The 19,987-nt window shown below is 36.0% G+C and overlaps 2 protein-coding genes and 1 pseudogene across 2 annotated transcripts; 2 read left to right on the top strand and 1 right to left on the bottom strand.

The window, feature by feature from the left end:
• Positions 1-1,669: 1,669 nt before the first annotated feature.
• On the bottom strand, positions 1,670-5,005 carry LOC147539424 (serine hydroxymethyltransferase 4-like). The gene is made up of 4 exons (XM_086639312.1): positions 4,040-5,005; positions 2,596-2,986; positions 2,186-2,287; positions 1,670-2,070 (listed from the first exon to the last, which is right to left on the bottom strand). The coding sequence occupies exons 1-4, from the start codon at positions 4,715-4,717 to the stop codon at positions 1,826-1,828; spliced, it is 1,416 nt and encodes a 471-aa protein (XP_086495438.1). The 5' UTR covers positions 4,718-5,005; the 3' UTR covers positions 1,670-1,825.
• A 12,518-nt stretch (positions 5,006-17,523) lies between these two features.
• Positions 17,524-19,987, top strand: LOC147539425 (adenosylhomocysteinase-like). Its single transcript, XM_086644237.1, has 2 exons — positions 17,524-18,303; positions 18,967-19,987. The coding sequence occupies exons 1-2, from the start codon at positions 18,175-18,177 to the stop codon at positions 19,711-19,713; spliced, it is 876 nt and encodes a 291-aa protein (XP_086500363.1). The 5' UTR covers positions 17,524-18,174; the 3' UTR covers positions 19,714-19,987.
• Positions 17,593-17,919, top strand: LOC147539426 (adenosylhomocysteinase 1 pseudogene; annotated as a pseudogene).

Genomic DNA, 19,987 nt, shown 5'->3' on the forward strand with positions numbered 1-19,987 from the left:
CGGTCATGTTGGGATGATCTTGGCCGTTGGATTATCCAACTGCCAGATCTTCCTTCATTTTTTTTCTGTAAATTAAAAATAACTTAAAAATTAAATAAAAAACATTAATAATAAAAATTAATAATTAAAAAAAACTTAAATATTAATAATTAAAATACATCCCACCAAAATGTCGGTTCCCGAATAATTTTTCAACCTTAGAAAAAAATATTATTTCCAAAATAGTTCAAACACGTGTTTTGTATATACACAAAACCGCACGCGTTTTTCGCACACCAACAAAAAGACCGCACACGCATTTCCCACATGACCAAATTTTCGGCGTCAAAAGAGGCTGGGGTTGGAACTGAATTTTGAGGATGAACTGAGGCTGAAAATTTTGGGTGAAAAAGCGGTTTTTTCGGCCTATATAGACTGAGACTGGATTTGCTCTTACAACCCAAATAATGGCAGATATTGCACCCACCATTTATACAAATCACTCTTTAAGAATCCAATTATCTCTGAAAAGAATATCACAGAGTAAGGTGCTGTTTGTTTTTTTATTTGTGTCTGAATCTGAATTAGCTGAATCTGAATTGGCTGAACTGAATAGGCTGAATCTGAATTCGCCGAATTAGATGTTTGTTTTTTAAATCTGAATTGCTAAATCTGAATTAAAACATTGACACTTATACCCCTAATTATATTTTTGGAAAAAAAGGAAAGGAAAAGCAACCTAATTTCACTTCTCATGGGTGAAGAATAAAAGCCAAAAAACCCTAACCCATTCAGATTAGGGTTTTGTTTATTTCTCTCTCTTCCCTCTCTCTCACTCTCTTCTCTCCCTCTCTCTCTCTCTTTAAGAACCGAAAGTCAGCAAAGGTGAGGATCCATCCAACCCACAGTTTGAGTCGGCGAGACAGAAGCAAGCCATGAACTGACCTAACCCTCGCCAGATCCGTCTTATGTAGGTGGTGGTGCTTGTTTATCTGATAGAATGAACCAAGTTTTAATGTGGCAGGTAAAAGTGGTGGTGCACGTTTTATGTGGTGGTGGTGCTCGTTTTATGTGGTGGCGGTGGTGCTCGTTTTATGTGGTGGTGGTGCTCGTGGTGTGTGATGATGGTCTGATTTGTTTAGGTTGTGGTCTGATTTATTTAGGTCATGGTTGTGGTGGTGATTTGATTTACGGTGGTGGTGTTGGGTTGGTGGTGGTGGTGGTCTGACTTTGTGATGGTGGAATGGTCTAACTTTTTTTTGATGGTGTGGTTTGTGATAGTGGCGGTGGTTGTGTCTCTGGTGGTGGTTTGTGGTGGTGGTTTGTGGCTGCCTGAACTTTGTGATGGTGGTGTGGTCTGTGATAGTGGTGGTGGTGGCGATGGCTGCCTGAATATGAGACTTAGAGATTTTTCCAAATCACGAGGGGTATAAGTGTCATTTGACGCATTTCAGAAACTGGTTGAACATTTCAAACTTGTTTTGAAGTCTGAAAATATGTTAGATCTTTTCAGCCAATTCAGACAAGATTTTCAGATTTATGTAAATTAAAAAACAAACATCTGAAATCTAAATTGGGTGCCAATTCAGATTTCAGATCTGAAAAAATAAAAAAACAAACAGCACCTAAGTAAGAAATATATTTCAAACCTCACTGTTTTATATGCAATGATTAAACAAAGAACTAACAATTGAATTCAAACTGAAACCTTTTAAATTATTCAGAATTCATACAACACAATAACTCTTAATTTCCTTCACTTAGAGGAACAAAAAACATAACAAGAAAAGAGTAACAAAAGCAAAAGTAACACAGAATAGTAAAATAGTTCTTTTTTTTCATTCATCTAGTTTTTGAATTTCATCTCTGACATAAGGAATCCGGGCATCTCGAAAGAGGATGAGAACTTCTCGACTTCTACTTTCAGAGCTTCAATGTCCTTGTTGTTGACAAGTCCCTTGTTGAAATCCTTCAATAGTTTACCGTTCTCTTTCTGGATTTTCAGAGTAATGACAACAGCTTGGTGGAGGAACTCGGCGATTTGTTCGAAGTCTTTCTCGACCAAACCTCTGGAAGTCATGGCCGGAGTACCTGCAAACCAAAATGATTTTCGTTCAAGAAAAGGATAACAAAGCCTACTCACAAGATGATAAGTGGATGAGTTATGTCAAAAAGTAAACCAAGATCTTGCTAAAATTGTTCCTACCGATTCGAACACCTCCGGGAGCTAATGCGCTGCTATCACCAAAGACTGCATTCTTGTTCACGGTAATGTTGCACAAATCGCAAAGCTTTTCAACTTTGTTGCCTGCAATATCATGCCCAAAGAACAAATATGTAAATATGAAAGGCTCGTAATTGACATGTAAACCATCTAGAGCTCTTTTAAGATGTCAAAGTGGGGGAGATGGGATAAAATTATCAGTGACTCAGTTATGAGAAGGAAAGGGCAATGCTCCAGCATGTAGAGTTTTACACAGAATCTTACTCAACTGAAAGTATATGGTCAGGACGATGTCACATCAGTTTTTGAGTGAAACTTGAGTAAATTTGCTTAGCTTGAGTATTACCACAAACATCAATTCAAGAACAATGTACCATCAAATCCAAAATTACCTGTCAACCCGAGAGGACGAAGGTCCCATAGAACAAGGTGGTTCTCAGTCCCGTTGGTAACAAGCTTGTAGCCCAGGTTCATCAAGTAATTTCCAAGTGCCACAGCATTAGCCTTTACTTGCTTGGCATAAGCTTTAAATCCTGGGCTCGAAGCTTGTTTCAAGGCAACAGCCAAAGCGCCGATCTGGTGATTGTGTGGACCACCTTGAAGAGCAGGGAAAACGGAGAAGTTGATCTTGTCTTCAAAATCGTAAACAGCACCCTCAGGCTGACCCTTCTTGGCTGGCTTAGGTCCCCTCCTAAAGAAAATCATACCAGCCCTAGGTCCTCTCAAGCTCTTGTGGGTTGTGGTTGTGACTACGTCACAATATTCAAATGGGTTGGCAGCTTCCTACAAAACAAAGCACGAAAACAAAGACTTATAAGCAAACGGTATCAAAACCAAAGTACGACTAATTTAGCGATGAAGCTAGATTTTGATATGCGAAGAACGTTAGGACATGTTAAGAACACTAGAATTGAACTCGAAACAAACTAAAATTGATGGGTTTTACCACCCGTAACAAATAACTACAAAGCTACAACTTTTAGTTAAAATTCAAGACAATTCAAAACACAAGCAACCTGAATATTAATATGTTTATATATGCAGGACTAGATGCAGATTACAAAATGCAGACTCAGATTCAGATTTTGAGTTAACTTGTACGATAAATTAAAACACTATAATACTATATGCTGTTTCGTATAGATAAGAAACCCAAACCAAGGTAGTGTTTATTTTCTCCTAGGTCCGACATGAAATCTGTCTCGAGGTCTGAATTGACTTAAATCAGATTTTAGAATGTTAGGTTTTGTCTGACTCATGATGTCTGACCCAGCTGGATGGCTGATTTGGGTCAATTTCAGATCTATTTAATACAAATACACCACCCTAACTCATAAATCCTACAAAACCCAAATCTAGATCTAACAAAAACAACAAAACATCTATTATATAAAACAGAAGGGAAAACGATGACTGGGACAAACATCCTTTTTTAATAAAGGATATTGTTCAGAAGCCCTTCTCAAAATTTAAAATATAGTCCTTCGTAGAAATAAAGTTACCTATTTAAAAAACAATAATCATTTCCTTCTTAAAAATAAAAATTCTAATTTAAGAAAAAAAGAAACAAAATAAATTTCAAGGATTAAAAGAAGAAATTAAAATCTCTCTCAATAAAATAATAACTAATTTAAGAGAAAATAAACAAAAAAATAATAACTAATAAAAATCTTTCTCTCATAAAATAATAACTAATTAAAATCTCTCTCTCAAGTGTCCGTGCCTTATGGCACGGGATATAACCTAGTAATCATATAAAAGAAAAAAACCCAGATCCAGATCTGCATAAAACATTTGAACCAGATCTAATATGATACAAGGATAGAGAGAGATTACCTGAGCAGCAACAAGTCCACTGATGTGAGCCATATCACAAAGCAAAAGAGCACCACACTTATCAGCAACAGCCCTAAATCTAGCATAATCCCAATCTCTTGGGTAAGCACTTCCACCACAAATAATCAATTTAGGTCTAAAATCCAAAGCTTTCTCTTCCAACTTATCATAATCAATAAACCCAGTAGTTGAATTAACCTTATAAGGTAAACTCTCAAAGTAAATTGAAGTTGCTGAAATCTTTTTACCACCAGATGTATAATACCCATGAGTTAAATGGCCACCAGAAGGAAGATCAAGACCCATAATTCTATCATGAGGGTTTAAAAGTGCTGTATACGCAGCAAAATTAGCAGGACTACCAGAATAAGGTTGAACATTAACACCCCATTTTGCTGAATCAAGATGAAATACTTCTAAAGCTCTTGATCTACATAAATTTTCAATTTCATCAATAAATTCATTACCTCCATAGTATCTATTACCAGGGATTCCTTCTGAGTATTTGTTTGTTAAAGCACTTCCAAGAGCTTCAATAACTGCAAATGAAGTGAAATTTTCAGATGCAATTAGTTCAATACCTGTACATTGTCTTCTCTTTTCTTTTTCAATTAGATCGAAGATTTCTTCATCTACTGTTTGTAGATTTGAGTTACCCCAAACATTGACTGGATCCATTGATGAAAAGAGAAGTGGGTATTAACCAAATCTAAGAACAGTGGAAGATCAATGTTTGGCTTTCCTTTAGGAGAGGGAGATGCAGGGCTTTAGGGAGAGAGGAATAAGAGGTTTTAAAGGGATCTTGTGAAGTTTTAATGACGAAAATACCCCTGACTGTGTACACTACCTATTGTTATTTGATTGGTTAAATATGTAATTTTGAATGGGTTTGGTGGTAGGTGAGATTGTAAAAGGGTTCATTCTAATTTCGCCCCAAATTTGTGATCAACTTGAAAATTTAGCCCTAGTATTTGTCTAGCGTGACAATTTCGACCCAAAGGTGGAAAGGCCATCATTATGTTAGTCCTACTTGCGAGTGAAAAAATGTCTTTCGTTTTACGATATATTTCATTCTCTCTCCTTTTGCTTTCTTATTGCCAATAATGTCATCGGTGACTACCAAACTGTCGTTGTTAGCGTGCAATTCTTTAAATTATAACGTGAAAGAAGTTGTAAAGGTTAAAATCTATGTCATCTTCTGATACTTTTTTACTAACAGAATTTGTCCTTTCTTGAATGCTTACCCATCAAATTTTCAAACAGCCTTTGTATCATACTAGCACAAGAAGTTTTTCATTTAATGGAGTAATCTATTGGTGGTACTAGATCTTTTGTGCTTAAGTTGGATAGGACTTAGGTATATGTTAGTGTTGATTAAAATTTCCTTAAATTAACCCTCGAGGTTGTCGATTTTCATGGAGCTTCTACAAATTTGATCACAGAATGTGTCTTTATGGTTTTCTTTTAGGTTTTGCTAAATGGATCTCCTTAACCTTTGTTCATTCTTTCTCGTGATATTCGTCAAGGATGTTCTCTATCCTCTTATCTATTTATTATCGCGTCGCAATAGTTATTTATCGTCATGTCAAATGATGGACAATCGAGATTGTATGAAAGAATCATATTGAAGCGACATGTCTCAATCATCTCTCATATGTTATATACAGGTCGCTATTTTAATTATATTCAAAATATTTTTTTTTTTTTTTTTTTGGAAGTCGACTACGATCTACGTATGTCGTTACATTTGGCACTTGATACATCATAGATGTGATAAGCTCGATAACTGCCCACTCAAACACTAACAGAACCGGGCCTATAGCCCAACAAGACATGGCCTAAAGCCCAACAACATTATTTACACCCTAATAACCCCAACTCAAATAACCAAAGATTCCACCTTCTCTGGGATTCGAACTTGGGACCTCCAAGGATTTCTGGAGTTTATGTCAACACCTAGGAACCACTTGGGCTACCAACTGTTGACAATTGTATTCAAAATATTAGTTGAGGAGAATATCTCTCATTTGCAGACGAGGAATTTTTGTGGTTTCTCTCGACAATCTATGAATTACCAAAAGTCATTTGTTAATTGAAGCAAAGATGTTGTACCAAATAGACAATTCTCTGTGGCAACGTTGTTGAGCTTCTAACCCATAGAATTTTTCTTTTTTTGAGTTAAACCAGAATTTTCATTCATATGTAGGAATCAAATCCATCTTCTGACTCCTTTGAATACAACATGAAACATACAAAAATATGTTACAACCTGAGACTTACAAAAGTAAATAACAACAGGAAGCTAAAGGAGCACAACATTACAATAACAAAATGAAAAGACCTTAAAGGTCACAAAACGAATGAAAATCATAAATGAGAAGACCCTAAAGGTCATAAACTTTATCGTACCTGGTTACATCTAAGGGTCTACCTAAGCAATTGTTTGGAATAAAGAGTGAAGATAATTTTTCAAGACTGAAATTATTTTGGCGAATAGACTAATTGCATTTGTTTTGTACTTGAACCTTCATGATGGCAGTCTTCTGTTCTGGTCACAACCTTGTCTTCAACGTTGTTCTGGCTAAAATCCAATTGCTCGAATTTTCTTAGGGGTGAGACTTATGTGTTTATGTAACGGGTTATGGAGAGAAACAATCCCTCTTCAATTTCAAATTCTCCTCTGAAACAATGACGACTAAGAGAAGTAATTTCACTATATACCCTTTACCATCTTTACAATCAATTAGAGAGAAAATATTTTTTTATGCATGGTAATGATGATTTCGTACTATTACACCTGACCATCAGAAGAATTTTGTTTTTAGATTCATTAATTTGGGATTTTGGGTACTCCAATTTAGAGATTTAATACATAAATATAGGATTTGGTAGATTAATTTAGGGTTTAAGTATTTTATGAATTTGGTACTCAAATGACTATTACTTTTTACAAATGATTATTGGGAAAATTTCTCCAAATCCTTTGATGTATTAGAAATTTTAATTGGGGACACATTACAAATCAAATCTAAGAGTTCATGGAGAAAGAAGATAGATGATTGAGAAGAATTTGGTGTATGCGAGTCCAGCGGAGAGGAAAGAGCGCGCTCATGGGGGGGGGGGGGGGGGGGGTGGATGGGAAAAGGGTTTTACCACATTTTTTTTGGTAAAATAAATCATCATTTTTTTCACATTTATTTCAATGGGTAATCAATTTTACACTTCTATGGTTGAACCAAACAGTGGAAAATTCGACTTTCCTAGCACATTTTTTCTGTGTAACAAACGGACGCCAAGGAAAAGATAGATCAACCAAGAAAAAAGTAGATAGTTGTTTTAGGGAAACAAACAAATTTTCTTATGTACAAATTTTTGAGTGGAAACAAAAAAGAATTTTTATTCTTTTTCTCGTCCAAACACCACCCACCCTTAATGTGTTTTTTTTTTTTTTCAGTTTCTTCTTCCTCCATCTAAGTCCACCACCTCCGCCCATCAAAACCATTGTGTTTCCCTATCTCTAATCTGTCCTTTGATTTCTCTCTTGTACTCTCTGATCTCTCTCTCACTCTCTCCTGAATGAACTTTTTCTCATTTACCATTTGAAGGTGTTTCTAATCGAAAATATAAACTTGTGTTGAAATTTTTGGGAAATTATGACATAATAAATAGTTTTAAATTTTTTATTCAGAAAATTGAGATTGAGTTATAGGATTTCGATAGAGTTAACTTTCAGAGTTAAGTTTGAGATTAGGCATAATCAACTTGATGTCCGATTTCATAAGATATTTTGTTGTGGAATATCATGGCTTTTTATGGTTCCACAACTATCGATGAAATCACAGGTCAAAACCAAGTCTAGCAGCAGTTGTATGATGGCGTTCTTCCTCAGAGTATGCTTCCTTTGTCTTTCAATGGGTTGTCTCTGGATAAATATCACTACTGCTCACACTACAATGAAAAGATAAACATTAATCTGTCTCTTTGTTTAGGGTTGCAATCGAGAAAGGAGAGAGAAAAAAATAAAGATCGAGGAGAAAGATTCGAGGGGGAACAAGAGAGATCGGAGAAAATGTTTGTTTGGAAGAAAATTTTAGTTTTTTCACTCTATGAAATTTTGTACTTCGAAAACTTTTCTTACTTTCCCAAAACATCAATGGCGAAAAAGTAATTACAATTTCCTATAACATGTTCAAAATTGTTGTTGGCATTCAAAATAATCATAGGCTATACTTGGGACAACCCAACAAACCTAGACACATCTTCATCAGAAAAAAAAAAAACAAACCTAGACACATTGTTGCATGTTGGGACGGTTGGGTATCCAAGTAGACACCCATCAATTGGGTTAGATCTCAAAAGTGACAAGAGATCATACATTTTAGAATCATGTCAATGCTGGTAGGTGGACTCCTTGGTACACCGTGCACTCCATGGTGTACTCCCTCTGATAAGACAATGGGTAATTTGTTCTTTTAACATCTTTGTAAGATTGTAAAAAGATTAAAATACCACTTTTCTTGTTAGCCAACTCAGCTATGGAGTATCCCCGGAGTACACTAGGGGGTCCCCAATCATATTTGTTTTGGAATACCAAAAGATGTGGTTATCCATGATATAAAACGAATGAGAAAATGTTTTTTTTTCACATGACATGTACTTGAGAGTTGTGTGTACCAACTCTAAACTTCTTTGTGCATTACTTACCACTTGTGGTTAGGTGGAGTTTGAAGTTGAAATTACTGACTCGAAGTACCTAAAAATAAACTTCTTTACAAAAATGGTAAGATTCAAATTCTAGTATCTTAGTATCATGACATATATGTTACCAACTATTAAAGTGGAGAAAAGAATAAAAAGAAATATCTTCATAAAACATATATATAGTTGGAAAGATTACATGATTAGTTCAGCATGAGACGTCTTGCTAAAAATTGTCCAACATCTTCTAGTAGTTAGAAAAAACATATTATAGGCTATGGCTTCGCCATTTCTAAACACACTAGGAAAAGTTTTGATTAGTGGTCCCATGAGATTACAATCATCTTCCACATGAAAAAAAGGATCTCCCTAGCTAGGTGGCAGCATTAACTCTATCTCAAAATCACCATAAATAATTCATTAGCCCCAAAATATGTTTTTCGAGATGGTTTTGTAGAGGATTATAAACTTTAGTAGCTGAGAGTTGATCGATCAAGAGGATTATAAATTTCAGCGACCGAGAGTCGATCCATCTATACTCTCTTTATCCATGTAAATGTGTAACCACCCAAGCAAAATGAAGTAAAAAAAAAAAAGAAGTTGATGAGGTTGGTAGCTTGATACGAAATTAGATATCTACATCTTCACCAATAAAGAGTTGAGAGTTGGGATATTCTCAAAGTCAGTAGTTGGTAAACCTACCAACTCCTCAATGCCATCCCACCATAATATTACATGACTTCCCTCCTACCAACCAACCAACCCAAAAACACACTCACCAACTCCTCCATTTGGATCTCAATTTCTTATATCAAATCTTCAATTATTTCTCTTAACCATTTTTAATCTTGAAAAATTAATTTTGTCCTCAAAAGTGGGGCGACCATACCCCAAAGTCCATGGGGTTAGTTTAAATTGACCAAACATTTTTTCTATCGAAGAAGTGTAGATCCTCTTATTGCATTAGTTTTGGGATTGTAGTTGACTGCATCAGTTATCGATGTATCGAAGAAACACAATGTTGTTGAAGGTTGGTTGATGTGACCTAGTAATTTTATTCCCCAAACACTACTAGAGAGAGAGGGGAAAATAGGGGAGATTTGCTGTTTGGACCCCCTTTCCTATAATTGACTTGCTGTTTGGACTCCCTTTTTCCAGAGTTGCACTTTGGACTCCCTTTTGACGGAATCATCCAGGAATATTCCGTCTCTAAAGTTATACTTACAAAAATTCCTACTTTACCCTTGAGTAACCAATATTGCATTTTGGACCCCAAGCTTCATCTTCCCCATTCTTAAAGTAGAATTCACATATGCTGAGAAAGTTCCATCAGATAGGGTTCATGAACTTACCGGAGCTTCAGATTTCGCAACAAAATGACTATGTTTAGCATAACAAATCAATATGTTTCTTTTAATTTTATAAGAAACACAAGATGAAATCACACTGCCCATAACAGTAAATTGAGGAAGCTGTACAAAGAAACTAAATAACAAGCTCAAGATAAGAGACATTTGATAAGATTTGTCCGCATGATTTGTCGGATCTTCTCGATATCGATTTACTAATCCATGACCAATTTCTGGCTTCATGTTTCTCTATTAATCTTTGTAGTGAATTATCTTCTTCTAGACATGGTCCTTTAATTCTATCTTGATCTTTTCTAGATAGAGATGAAAGTAAAGCCATTTTAGAGGGAGAAAGTAACCTAAACAGTAACTCTGGAAGTGAAGATGGAATTAAAAAATTAAAAAATTATCTTCTTCTAGACTCATGGTCCTTTAATTCTATCTTTATCTTTTCAATATTCTTTTCCTCTGAAACGACCACTACCTTCTTTTCATCTTCTACCAACTTCTACCTTCATCTTCCCCACAAAATCCAGATTCACTTTAAGAGCAATTGATTCTTCATCACAATACCCAAAACCCACAAATGGAGATACTTCTTCTACAGTTCTAACCCCACCACAGAACACCACCAACAAAACAGCTGTTGGGTTTGGTCCATCTTCATCATCATCTTCAGTTAAAACAAAAGATAAAAAGAAGAAACAGAAAGGTAGAGAAAGGGCAGCAGTAATTCGTAAATCACCTCTACAGAAACTTAGTCTCAGTGCAAATAAAAAAGAAACCCCAACACAAGAACAAGGTAGTGTTGAAAGTGCTTTCCTTCTCACCTGGTTTGGACTTGGGTCTGTCATTATTATTGAAGGTCTTGCTCTCTCTGCATCAGGTATTTTTTTATAATGAAACCCCTTTTCTTCTATTTTGCTAAGTTATGATTATTTGAGTGAGAAATCATCAATGGGGTTCAGAATGTTAATCTGAATTTCTTTGAAAAATTGGAGTTTTTATATTATAAGTAGACAGAGTAGTTTAGGGTATTAAAGGCAAATGAAGGAAGAGAAAACTTGATCATAACCATAGGGATTAATAGATTCAAATTGCCTTCACCTTGTTGAAGTATATGATGGAGTTTGGTGATGACACCGTGATGATGCAGAAGAAGGGTAAAATTGTCCAAAATATTCTAGAAATGTTATATTTAACTTTTTTTTCAAAAAAGGGAGTCCAAAGTGCAACTCTGAAAAAAGGGAGTCCAAACAGCAAGTCAATTATATGAAAGGGGGTCCAAACAGCAAATCTCCCAAAATAGTTGGGGTTGAAGTCTCAAGACATAAAAGACAAGGAAGATGGTGCTCCCCGTGCATCACGGCTACGAACTTCGGTACTACCATAATCTCCCTTCTCCTTCTTCCAGTGTCCCACGTGGGTGTCTTGCATTCCTCACGTGTACCTTGGACAAACCCACGTGGAAAATGAGTATTTTTCTTTTTAATTTCTATTTTTGTTTTTCTCTTTGTACTATTATATGTGGTCATGGACGATAGCAATCACTTTTGTGCTTTTCTCCTTCTTGTTAGTTTTCTTCATTCACCTTTCATGTCTCACAATTTATTAGTTGCCAATCTATGGACTTATTCGATATGTTTTAAAATAGTATGGTTGGGTTTCTTTCTTGATTGATTGAACTGGAGTAGTCTATAACTGAATCATGTAACTCTAGTGAATTGTAAATCAACTAAATTACTAATTCAGACGAAACAGATCTAATGACTCAGATAAATTTTGATTTAAAACCAATTCAAACCATGAAATTCAAATGTAATTTTAAATGTGGTTATTTTTCAAATAGCACCCAACTTTGTGATCAGCTTCCTGTCTAGCCTCTTATTTTATCAAAAATATCCAGATGGTCTCCTTTTTGAGTTACCGTTATAACTTCGTTAACCAATCATCATTTCTCTCTCCTCCATCTCATCACCTCTCTCTGTCACCTCATTGTCTTCACCGGCGAAGGTCGCCAGCCTATCAATTTTTCGGCCGACAATCTTCAAACATTAAAAAAAATAAAAAAAGTTTATCTCTCCTCTCTCTCTAAATACTCCGGCGAAGGGACACCCTTCGTCGGAGTAGGTCTGTTCGTGGAACAGACTTTCAATAGATCTGTTTCGGTCTATTCCACGAACATACCTACTCCGGCGAAGGGTTTTCCTTCGCGGGTATTGAGAGAGAGAGAGAGCAAAAAAAAAATTAAGAGAGAGAGGAGAAAGAATTATTTTATTTTTTTTAATGTTTGAAGGTCGCTGACCGGAAAATTGGTCGGGCGGCGACCTTCGCCGGTGAAGACGATGAGGTGGTAGAGAGAGGTGATGAGATGGAGGAGAGAGAAACGATGACTGGTTAACGGAGTTATAACGATAACTCGAAAAAGGGGTCATCTGGGTATTTTTATAAAGTAGGAGGCTAGACAGAAAGTTGGTCATAAAGTTGGGGGCTATTTAAGAAACAACCTTTTAAAATAATAAATACTCCCTAACCTTGTTATGAGCAAAAAGACCTACCAAGTTGTATAAACCGTTGTAATGGTAAACAATTACCTAAAAATAAGTTAATTGTGTTAAGTTTGACATTCAGTCGAATCAGAACTTCTCAGAGCTGTATAAAATAATATAGAGAAAGTGAAACTACTTCTAGAGCAACTCTAATTATTGGGGTCTGGAACCCCTGAACTTTTTCAATTCTGATGTCGGACTCTCGTCATAGGTTTCCAAATCTAAATTATGTACGTGTGTGGGATTTTATTTTCAATATTCAACTGTGAATTATTAGTTTCAAATGTAAAATTTAATATTATTCTAGAGGCAGAGAATTAGAAAAAAAAATTGAGAATTAGAGAAACTGTTTAAGAAAAGGAAACTTTAATACAATTTTTTGGTAAACCAGATTAACAAAAAAGAGATAAAATTAGGTGGATCCCCTCCTAGCACCTGGGCTCTCCCGTTGGAGCTCCAAGAGTTGGGGTTCACAAGTTTGAATTAGCCAATGGCCAACGCTTTGGGGAAAGCTAAATAGTTTCCGGGGGTGTGAAGACTTGATCAAAATTTGGTCAATTTAGTTTGACAAATTTATTTTGTAAGATGTTATAGGGAAATAAAAGCCCTCCACCTCACCTCACTGTCTCTCCACCTCATCTCTCTCTCTCCCCACCATTCTCTCTATCTTCTTCGACTAGGTCGCCGATCGGAAAAATTTTCGACCGGCGACCTAGAAAGATAAAAAAAAAAATCCACTCTCTCTCTAGAAACTCCGGCGAAGGGAAACCCTTTAGCCGGAGTTTCTAGAGACAGAGAGAGAGTGAATTTTTTTTCTTTTTTTTATCTTTCTAGTCGGAGAAGACAGAGAGATGGTGGGGAGAGAGAGGTGCGGTGGAGAGAGAGTGAGGTGAGGTGGAGGGTTTTTTATTTTCAACCAAATTCCCCATAGAATATGTTTTCCCATAAATTTTTTAAAATCTTGCATATTCTCTTTAAAATTTTACACCCCGAAAACTATTTAGCTTTCCCCAAAGCGTTGGCCTTAGCCAATTAGGGAGTCCTGGTCCAAACACATTTGACTTGCTATGGAAATAGAGAATGGGTGTCACTTAGTTAAATTTCCAATAAATATTAGTCAAAATGTCAATTTTATAAGGGACTACATTTCACTTCTACTGAACCTCACTACTAATATAAAGTGTGCCTTTAGAAATTCATCAATGTGATTTGTTTTAGAAGCACATTATTCTAAGGAGGATAACCCAAGTACATTTGATAGTGGGGGCATCTGAGTGGAGTGCACCCATTGTTAAGGGTGCCTATATGAAATGGGTTAGCGGTGCCTATATGAATTGGGTTACTATATTGTGATTATATAATGACAACCTATTTAAGCAATCCTATAGGAGTTGTGATTGATGACCCATACGCACTTGAAGGGAAATACGAGACAGTCTTAAATAAACCTATCTAACAAGATGTATGCGGTCCATTTCCAATATTAATTAGATTCACCCATTGGGTTCAGATCTTACCAACCCTAACAGGTTGGTTCAATACAATCCGACCCAATGCATATGGGTGGGACCTTGGACCAATGCAATGGACCAGGTGAACAACCAATCAGGTCACCTGATCCAACTCAGACCGGATCCCAAACCTGGAGAAGTTGAGGGCTTGCCTACCGACGCGAGACGTGGCACTATGGAAGTGCCCCGGTGTAAAACGCCCTCACTGCCTAGTGCTTATGAAGGGTCGGGTGGTCCTGCCCAACATTTCAATTAAGGTCTGAATATTTATATAGAGCCCTACGGGTAGGCGATGTGAACGTGGACCCTCTTATAGTTTCAGTGGTGCAGACCCCTAGTATAAATTGCCAATCTAAGAGCATCTCCAATGGGACACTTAATCTCTAAAACTTAGAGTGTCATATATGAGTTTTTAGAGTTTTTGTTAAAAAGCATCTCCAATGGGACACTTTGTTAGACACTTTATTATGAGGTGGACACATTTATTATAGTGTCTAGAGAGAGAAACTCTAAAATTAGAGTGTCTCCTTGAGACTCTTTAAGTGTCACTTTAAAATTTAAACTAATAGAAACCTTTTCTTTTCAACTATTTTTTCCATATTCAATTTAAGAGTGACATGTATATTAAGTAGAAACACTTAGATCTCAATTGGAGACCAAAAAAAATTAGAGTGTCTCTATATTGACACTTAAGAAAGAGGATCTTTATTTGGCACTTGACAACTAGACTTTAGACTTTGAGTTAATTCCTATTTAGCCCCCTACTTTGTGACCAACTTCTTTTATGACCCCCTATTTTTTGTAAATTCAAATATGACCCCTTTTTTCATGTAAATGTCCTAACTACCCTTCCTATAAATATTTTTTCAAAATGAAATAAAAAATAAAACTTCAATTCCACCTTATTTCCCTCACCCCCACACATATCTCTCCACGTCACCTCTCTCTCTCTCCGTCTCACCTCTCTTTTTCCAGCCGGCGACCTTCATAAAAAAAAACACTCATCTCTCTCTCTCTAGAAACTCTGGCGAAGGGGTCATCCTTCCCGGAGATCTGGTATGTTGAAGAACAGACCAGACTGTTCTTCAACAGACCAGATCTCCGGCGAAGAATGACCACTTCACCGGAGTTTTTAGAGAGAGATGAGTGTTTTTTTTATGAAGGTCGCAGGCCGGAAATTTCCGGCCTGCGACCTTCGTCGGAGAAGAGAGGTGAGTTGGAGAGAGAGGTGAGATGGAGAGAGAGAGGTGACGGGGAGAGACATGTGTGGGGGAGAGGGAAATGAGGTGGAATTGAAGTTTTCTTTTTGATTTTATTTTGAAAAAATAAATATAGATAGGGCAGTGAGGACATTTACTTCAAAGAAGGGGGTTATATTTGAATTTACAGAAAATAGGGGGCCATAAAGGAAGCTGGTCACAAAGAAGGGGGCAAATAAGAATTAACTCTTAGAGTTTTTGTTAGAGTGTCCCATTGGAGATGCTCTAATATGGGTGCTTGGCTTACGGCCAACAATGGGACCAAATTATAATCTCTCGGATATGATCCAGAAACGGATCCGAAACTCATTCAGAGTCTAATTGGAATCCAAAGAGAACTTTTTGGATCCAGATCGACTCTTCAGTTTTAAAAGTTACTCCCACTTAAAGGGTATTTTGGGAAATAAATCACTAATATTTAGATGTAAGATTCCAAAGTAAAATTCCTACCGACAATGAAATTTGGTAGGAATCAAGATTCCTTAGTTTGTTTGGCAAGCAAAATCTGTAAGAACCAAGATAAAAAGAATCTTCATCTTACTGATAACATTGTAAACTTTAGATGAGTTTAAAAAACTTTAAAAACATTCACTTAAAACAAGATTGAAACCTTAAAACAATTAAAGATTCTTTCATAAATATTAATAATTACATATAAAAGAAAGATTTAAACAAAATTCATGGATTTTACCAGGGCGGGAGACGAAATTTTATTTCGGTGAAAATTTGACGCTAGAGAAGACGGAGAAGTTCTGGAAAACTTTTTAAGAGAGAGATAGTGAAGAAAATATTTAGAGAAGAAAAAAATATAGAAGGTAAAATAAGGAAGCAAAATCTATGAAGGAAATTTTCTTTCGCGGATGAGATAGAGAGTTAATGCAATCTTTCATTTCAGTCAAAAAAAAAGTGAGGTAATGTGTGCTATGTACAGTTTAAGGAGAGTCCCGAAAAAAAAAAATTGACATTTTTCTGACGAATGGATCTACACCCTATTTTTATGCTGTAAAGGGGTCAGTTATTATTAGATCCAGTTTTTTTGGACCGGAAGCAAATTTCCGGTATTTTACGAAGGAAGGTCATTTTATTTATTTATTTATTTTGTTGAAAAAGAAGGTCATTTTATTAGGTATCTATAATACTAGTAGACAAGTACAAAGTAGTTATTTAAGCTTAAAACTTTTGTGCTTTTTGCAAATTGATCAAAATAGATCTAGTGATGTACTTACCAGCTTACCTCCATTGTTTGGGTCCATTTCGTATTGATGGAAATAGCTCTAAAGAAAAATGTACTTGTATTGTCGGCTCATCTTATATTACTTTGAAGTTTGGAAGAGGGATGAAGGGAAACTCTCTTCTCCCGATTTCTTGTTTTTTTTTTTTGGTGTTTTGATTTTCATTAACAAAATTTCTTGTAGCTCTAAACATGAGCTTATAATTAGTGATTGAATTACTTTAATTTCAACCTTATTAAGGTGGTTATAAATTAGATTCAAATAAAAAATAGAGAGGGAGAATGGATAGGAAAATAGAATGATAAAGAGCAAAAACCTAAACAAAAAGGCAATTTTGGGAAGAAAAAGAAGCAGGATATGTATGAGTTTAAGAGTCAAAAGGTTTATTGGACCAAGTAAGAGGACCAAAAGAACCACTGAACATAAAATAGGGGCCATTTAAGAAATTTTCTGTTTTGAACTCTTATTTTTTTTTGAGAAAGCGACTATGATCTACGTTAGTCGTTACAAGACATTGATACATCGAGACGATGTGATAAACACGATAAAATGACCTAAAGCCTACATAAACTTCTTTATTTATGCTCAAATCCAATATTCCTGGATTTGCACTTCCATGAGATGGAACCTGGAACATCTGCATTACAGAGTATATGCACTAACCAAGTGGGCTACGGGTGGGTTGTTTTCAACTCTTATTGTTTAACCTCATCAAAGTCTTCTTTAATCTAGGGAAGTTTATTTAATTGAAGTCTATATAAAAGTCTTTTTAATTCATAATCATTAAGAAATATGGGCCCACCAGACTAACTGTAAAATCAATCTCAACCGTTGATCTATTCATCATGAAAATCTATTTAAATCTCCTTCAAACTTCCCTTTCATTCTTGTGCCTCTGTTTCTTGAGAGAAAGAAAATCAAACTCTGTAATTCTTCTTCTTCTTCTTGATCAATAATGGAGTTAGTCGTCGAGAAAACCTCTTCGGGTAGTGAATACAAAGTGAAAGACATGTCACAAGCTGATTTCGGTCGTCTGGAAATCGAATTAGCACAAGTAGAAATGCCAGGATTAATGTCTTGTAGAACTGAATTTGGTCCATCACAACCATTAAAAGGAGCAAGAATTACTGGTTCTCTTCACATGACAATTCAAACAGCAGTTTTAATCGAAACCCTAACTTCACTTGGAGCTGAAGTACGTTGGTGTTCATGTAATATATTCTCAACTCAAGATCATGCAGCAGCTGCAATAGCTCGTGACTCTGCTTCTGTATTTGCATGAAAAGGTGAAACCCTAGAAGAATATTGGTGGTGTACTGAAAGAGCTCTTGATTGGGGTAGTAATGGTGGTCCTGATTTGATTGTTGATGATGGTGGTGATGCTACTCTTTTAATACATGAAGGTGTTAGAGCTGAAGAAGAATTTGAAAAAACTGGTATATTTCCTGATCCAAATTCAACTGATAATCTTGAATTTCAGATTGTTCTTGGTATAATTAAAGAAAGTTTGAGTAATGATCCAAAAAGGTATCATAAGATGATGGAGAGATTGGTTGGTGTTTCTGAAGAAACAACTACTGGTGTTAAGAGACTTTATCAGATGGAATTTACTGGAACTTTGCTCTTTCCTGCCATTAATGTTAATGACTCTGTCACTAAGAGCAAGGTTTGTTTGTTTTCTCTCTATTTCTCATCGAGCCTCCACAGGCGGCCCTCGTTTTTTACTAAGGCTCGCGACCAGCGGACCAGGCGAGTCCGTGTGGATACTCAAATTGGGCCTAATCCGTGTTGGGCTTGAACAACATGGCCTGAGGCCAGTCTGAATACCCTCGGACTGCCTTGTCTGTGGGTCTCGAACTGCTCACTTCGGGACCCGCGAGAAGAGTCAAGAGTCAAGGTCGCTTGGGTAAAAAGAGAAGTTTACCCAGAATTTATTTTCTTGTCTAGAACCTTTTTTCTTGTCTAATTCGTGATGTTTGACTCGCTTGAATAACTGGTCGAGTTGATTTTGGGTTTGTTTAACAGAATTCAGGTTCAGATGAGTCGGATGAAGAGAAGAAAAAAAAAAAAAAATCATCATATGTCACATATAAAATCTGACTTGAGATCTGAATTAACTTGAGTCAGATTCCATATTCTTTTTGTCTAATACGTGATGTATGACTTGTCTGAATAGCTTACTCAACTTGAATTTGGGTCCATTTGAGAGTACTTTTTATTAAGTAATTAGTGTCATTGACTTAGACAAGTCAGACTCAGATCTAAGGTTTCTGCTTCCTTCCATACTTGAAATTCTGACTTAGATCAAATTCGTTTTCCTTGTTTACAGTTTGATAATCTTTATGGATGTCGCCACTCACTCCCTGATGGTTTAATGAGAGCTACCGACGTCATGATTGCTGGCAAAATCGCAGTTGTCTGTGGTTACGGAGACGTCGGTAAAGGTTGTGCTGCAGCCCTTAAACAAGCAGGAGCTCGAGTGATCGTAACTGAAATCGATCCAATCTGTGCTCTTCAAGCTTTAATGGAAGGAATTCAAGTCTTAACCTTAGAAGATGTTATTTCAATAGGTGATATCTTTGTAACCACAACAGGTAACAAAGACATCATAATGGTATCAGACATGAAAAAAATGAAAAACAATGCAATTGTCTGCAACATTGGACATTTCGATAACGAAATCGATATGCATGGATTAGAAACTTACCCAAATATAAAGAGAATCACCATTAAACCTCAAACAGATAGATGGGTATTCCCTGAAACTAAAAGTGGAATTATAGTTTTAGCTGAAGGAAGATTGATGAATTTAGGTTGTGCAACTGGTCATCCAAGTTTTGTTATGTCATGTTCATTTACTAATCAAGTTATAGCTCAACTTGAATTATGGAATGAAAAGGGTTCTGGTAAGTATGGGAAAAGGGTTTATGTTTTACCTAAACATCTTGATGAAAAAGTTGCAGCACTTCATCTTGGAAAGCTTGGAGGTAAGCTCACTAAGCTTTCTCAAGATCAAGCTGATTATATTAATGTTCCTGTTCAAGGTCCATACAAGCTTGATCGTTACAGGTATTAAAGAGACAAAGTGATGAAAGTATGGATCTATGTTTAAATTTGATTGTTGTTATTTGTTGTTTGTGTGAGTTGGGACTTGGGTGGGTCAGAAGGGAGTTGGTTTTAGGAGTCTTTTTTTTTTCTATTAAGAAAGACTTCTAGGATTTGAATAAGGGTTTGGTTGGGGGTTGAGTAATTGTATTTAAAATGGTTGGAAATTTGAAGCATGAAAGCAATGTTGTATGAATTTATTCATCAAAATATATAAAACCAAAAAGATTTGTCTTTTCCTTTCA

Source organism: Eschscholzia californica, unplaced genomic scaffold (genome assembly GCF_041429995.1).
Source record: "Eschscholzia californica isolate CP2 unplaced genomic scaffold, dmEscCali1.0.p SCAF_5, whole genome shotgun sequence".
NCBI classification, from domain to species: Eukaryota; Viridiplantae; Streptophyta; class Magnoliopsida; order Ranunculales; family Papaveraceae; genus Eschscholzia; species Eschscholzia californica.

Coding starts and splice junctions, on each gene's coding strand:
- LOC147539424 (XM_086639312.1), bottom strand. CDS start 4,717: ATGGATCCAGTCAATGTTTGGGGTAACTCAAATCTACAAACAGTAGAT. Junction 2,987..4,039: donor GTGGACTTGTTGCTGCTCAG/GTAATCTCTCTC, acceptor TTTGTTTTGTAG/GAAGCTGCCAACCCATTTGA. Junction 2,288..2,595: donor TCGTCCTCTCGGGTTGACAG/GTAATTTTGGAT, acceptor ATGATATTGCAG/GCAACAAAGTTGAAAAGCTT.
- LOC147539425 (XM_086644237.1), top strand. CDS start 18,175: ATGATGGAGAGATTGGTTGGTGTTTCTGAAGAAACAACTACTGGTGTT. Junction 18,304..18,966: donor ACTCTGTCACTAAGAGCAAG/GTTTGTTTGTTT, acceptor CCTTGTTTACAG/TTTGATAATCTTTATGGATG.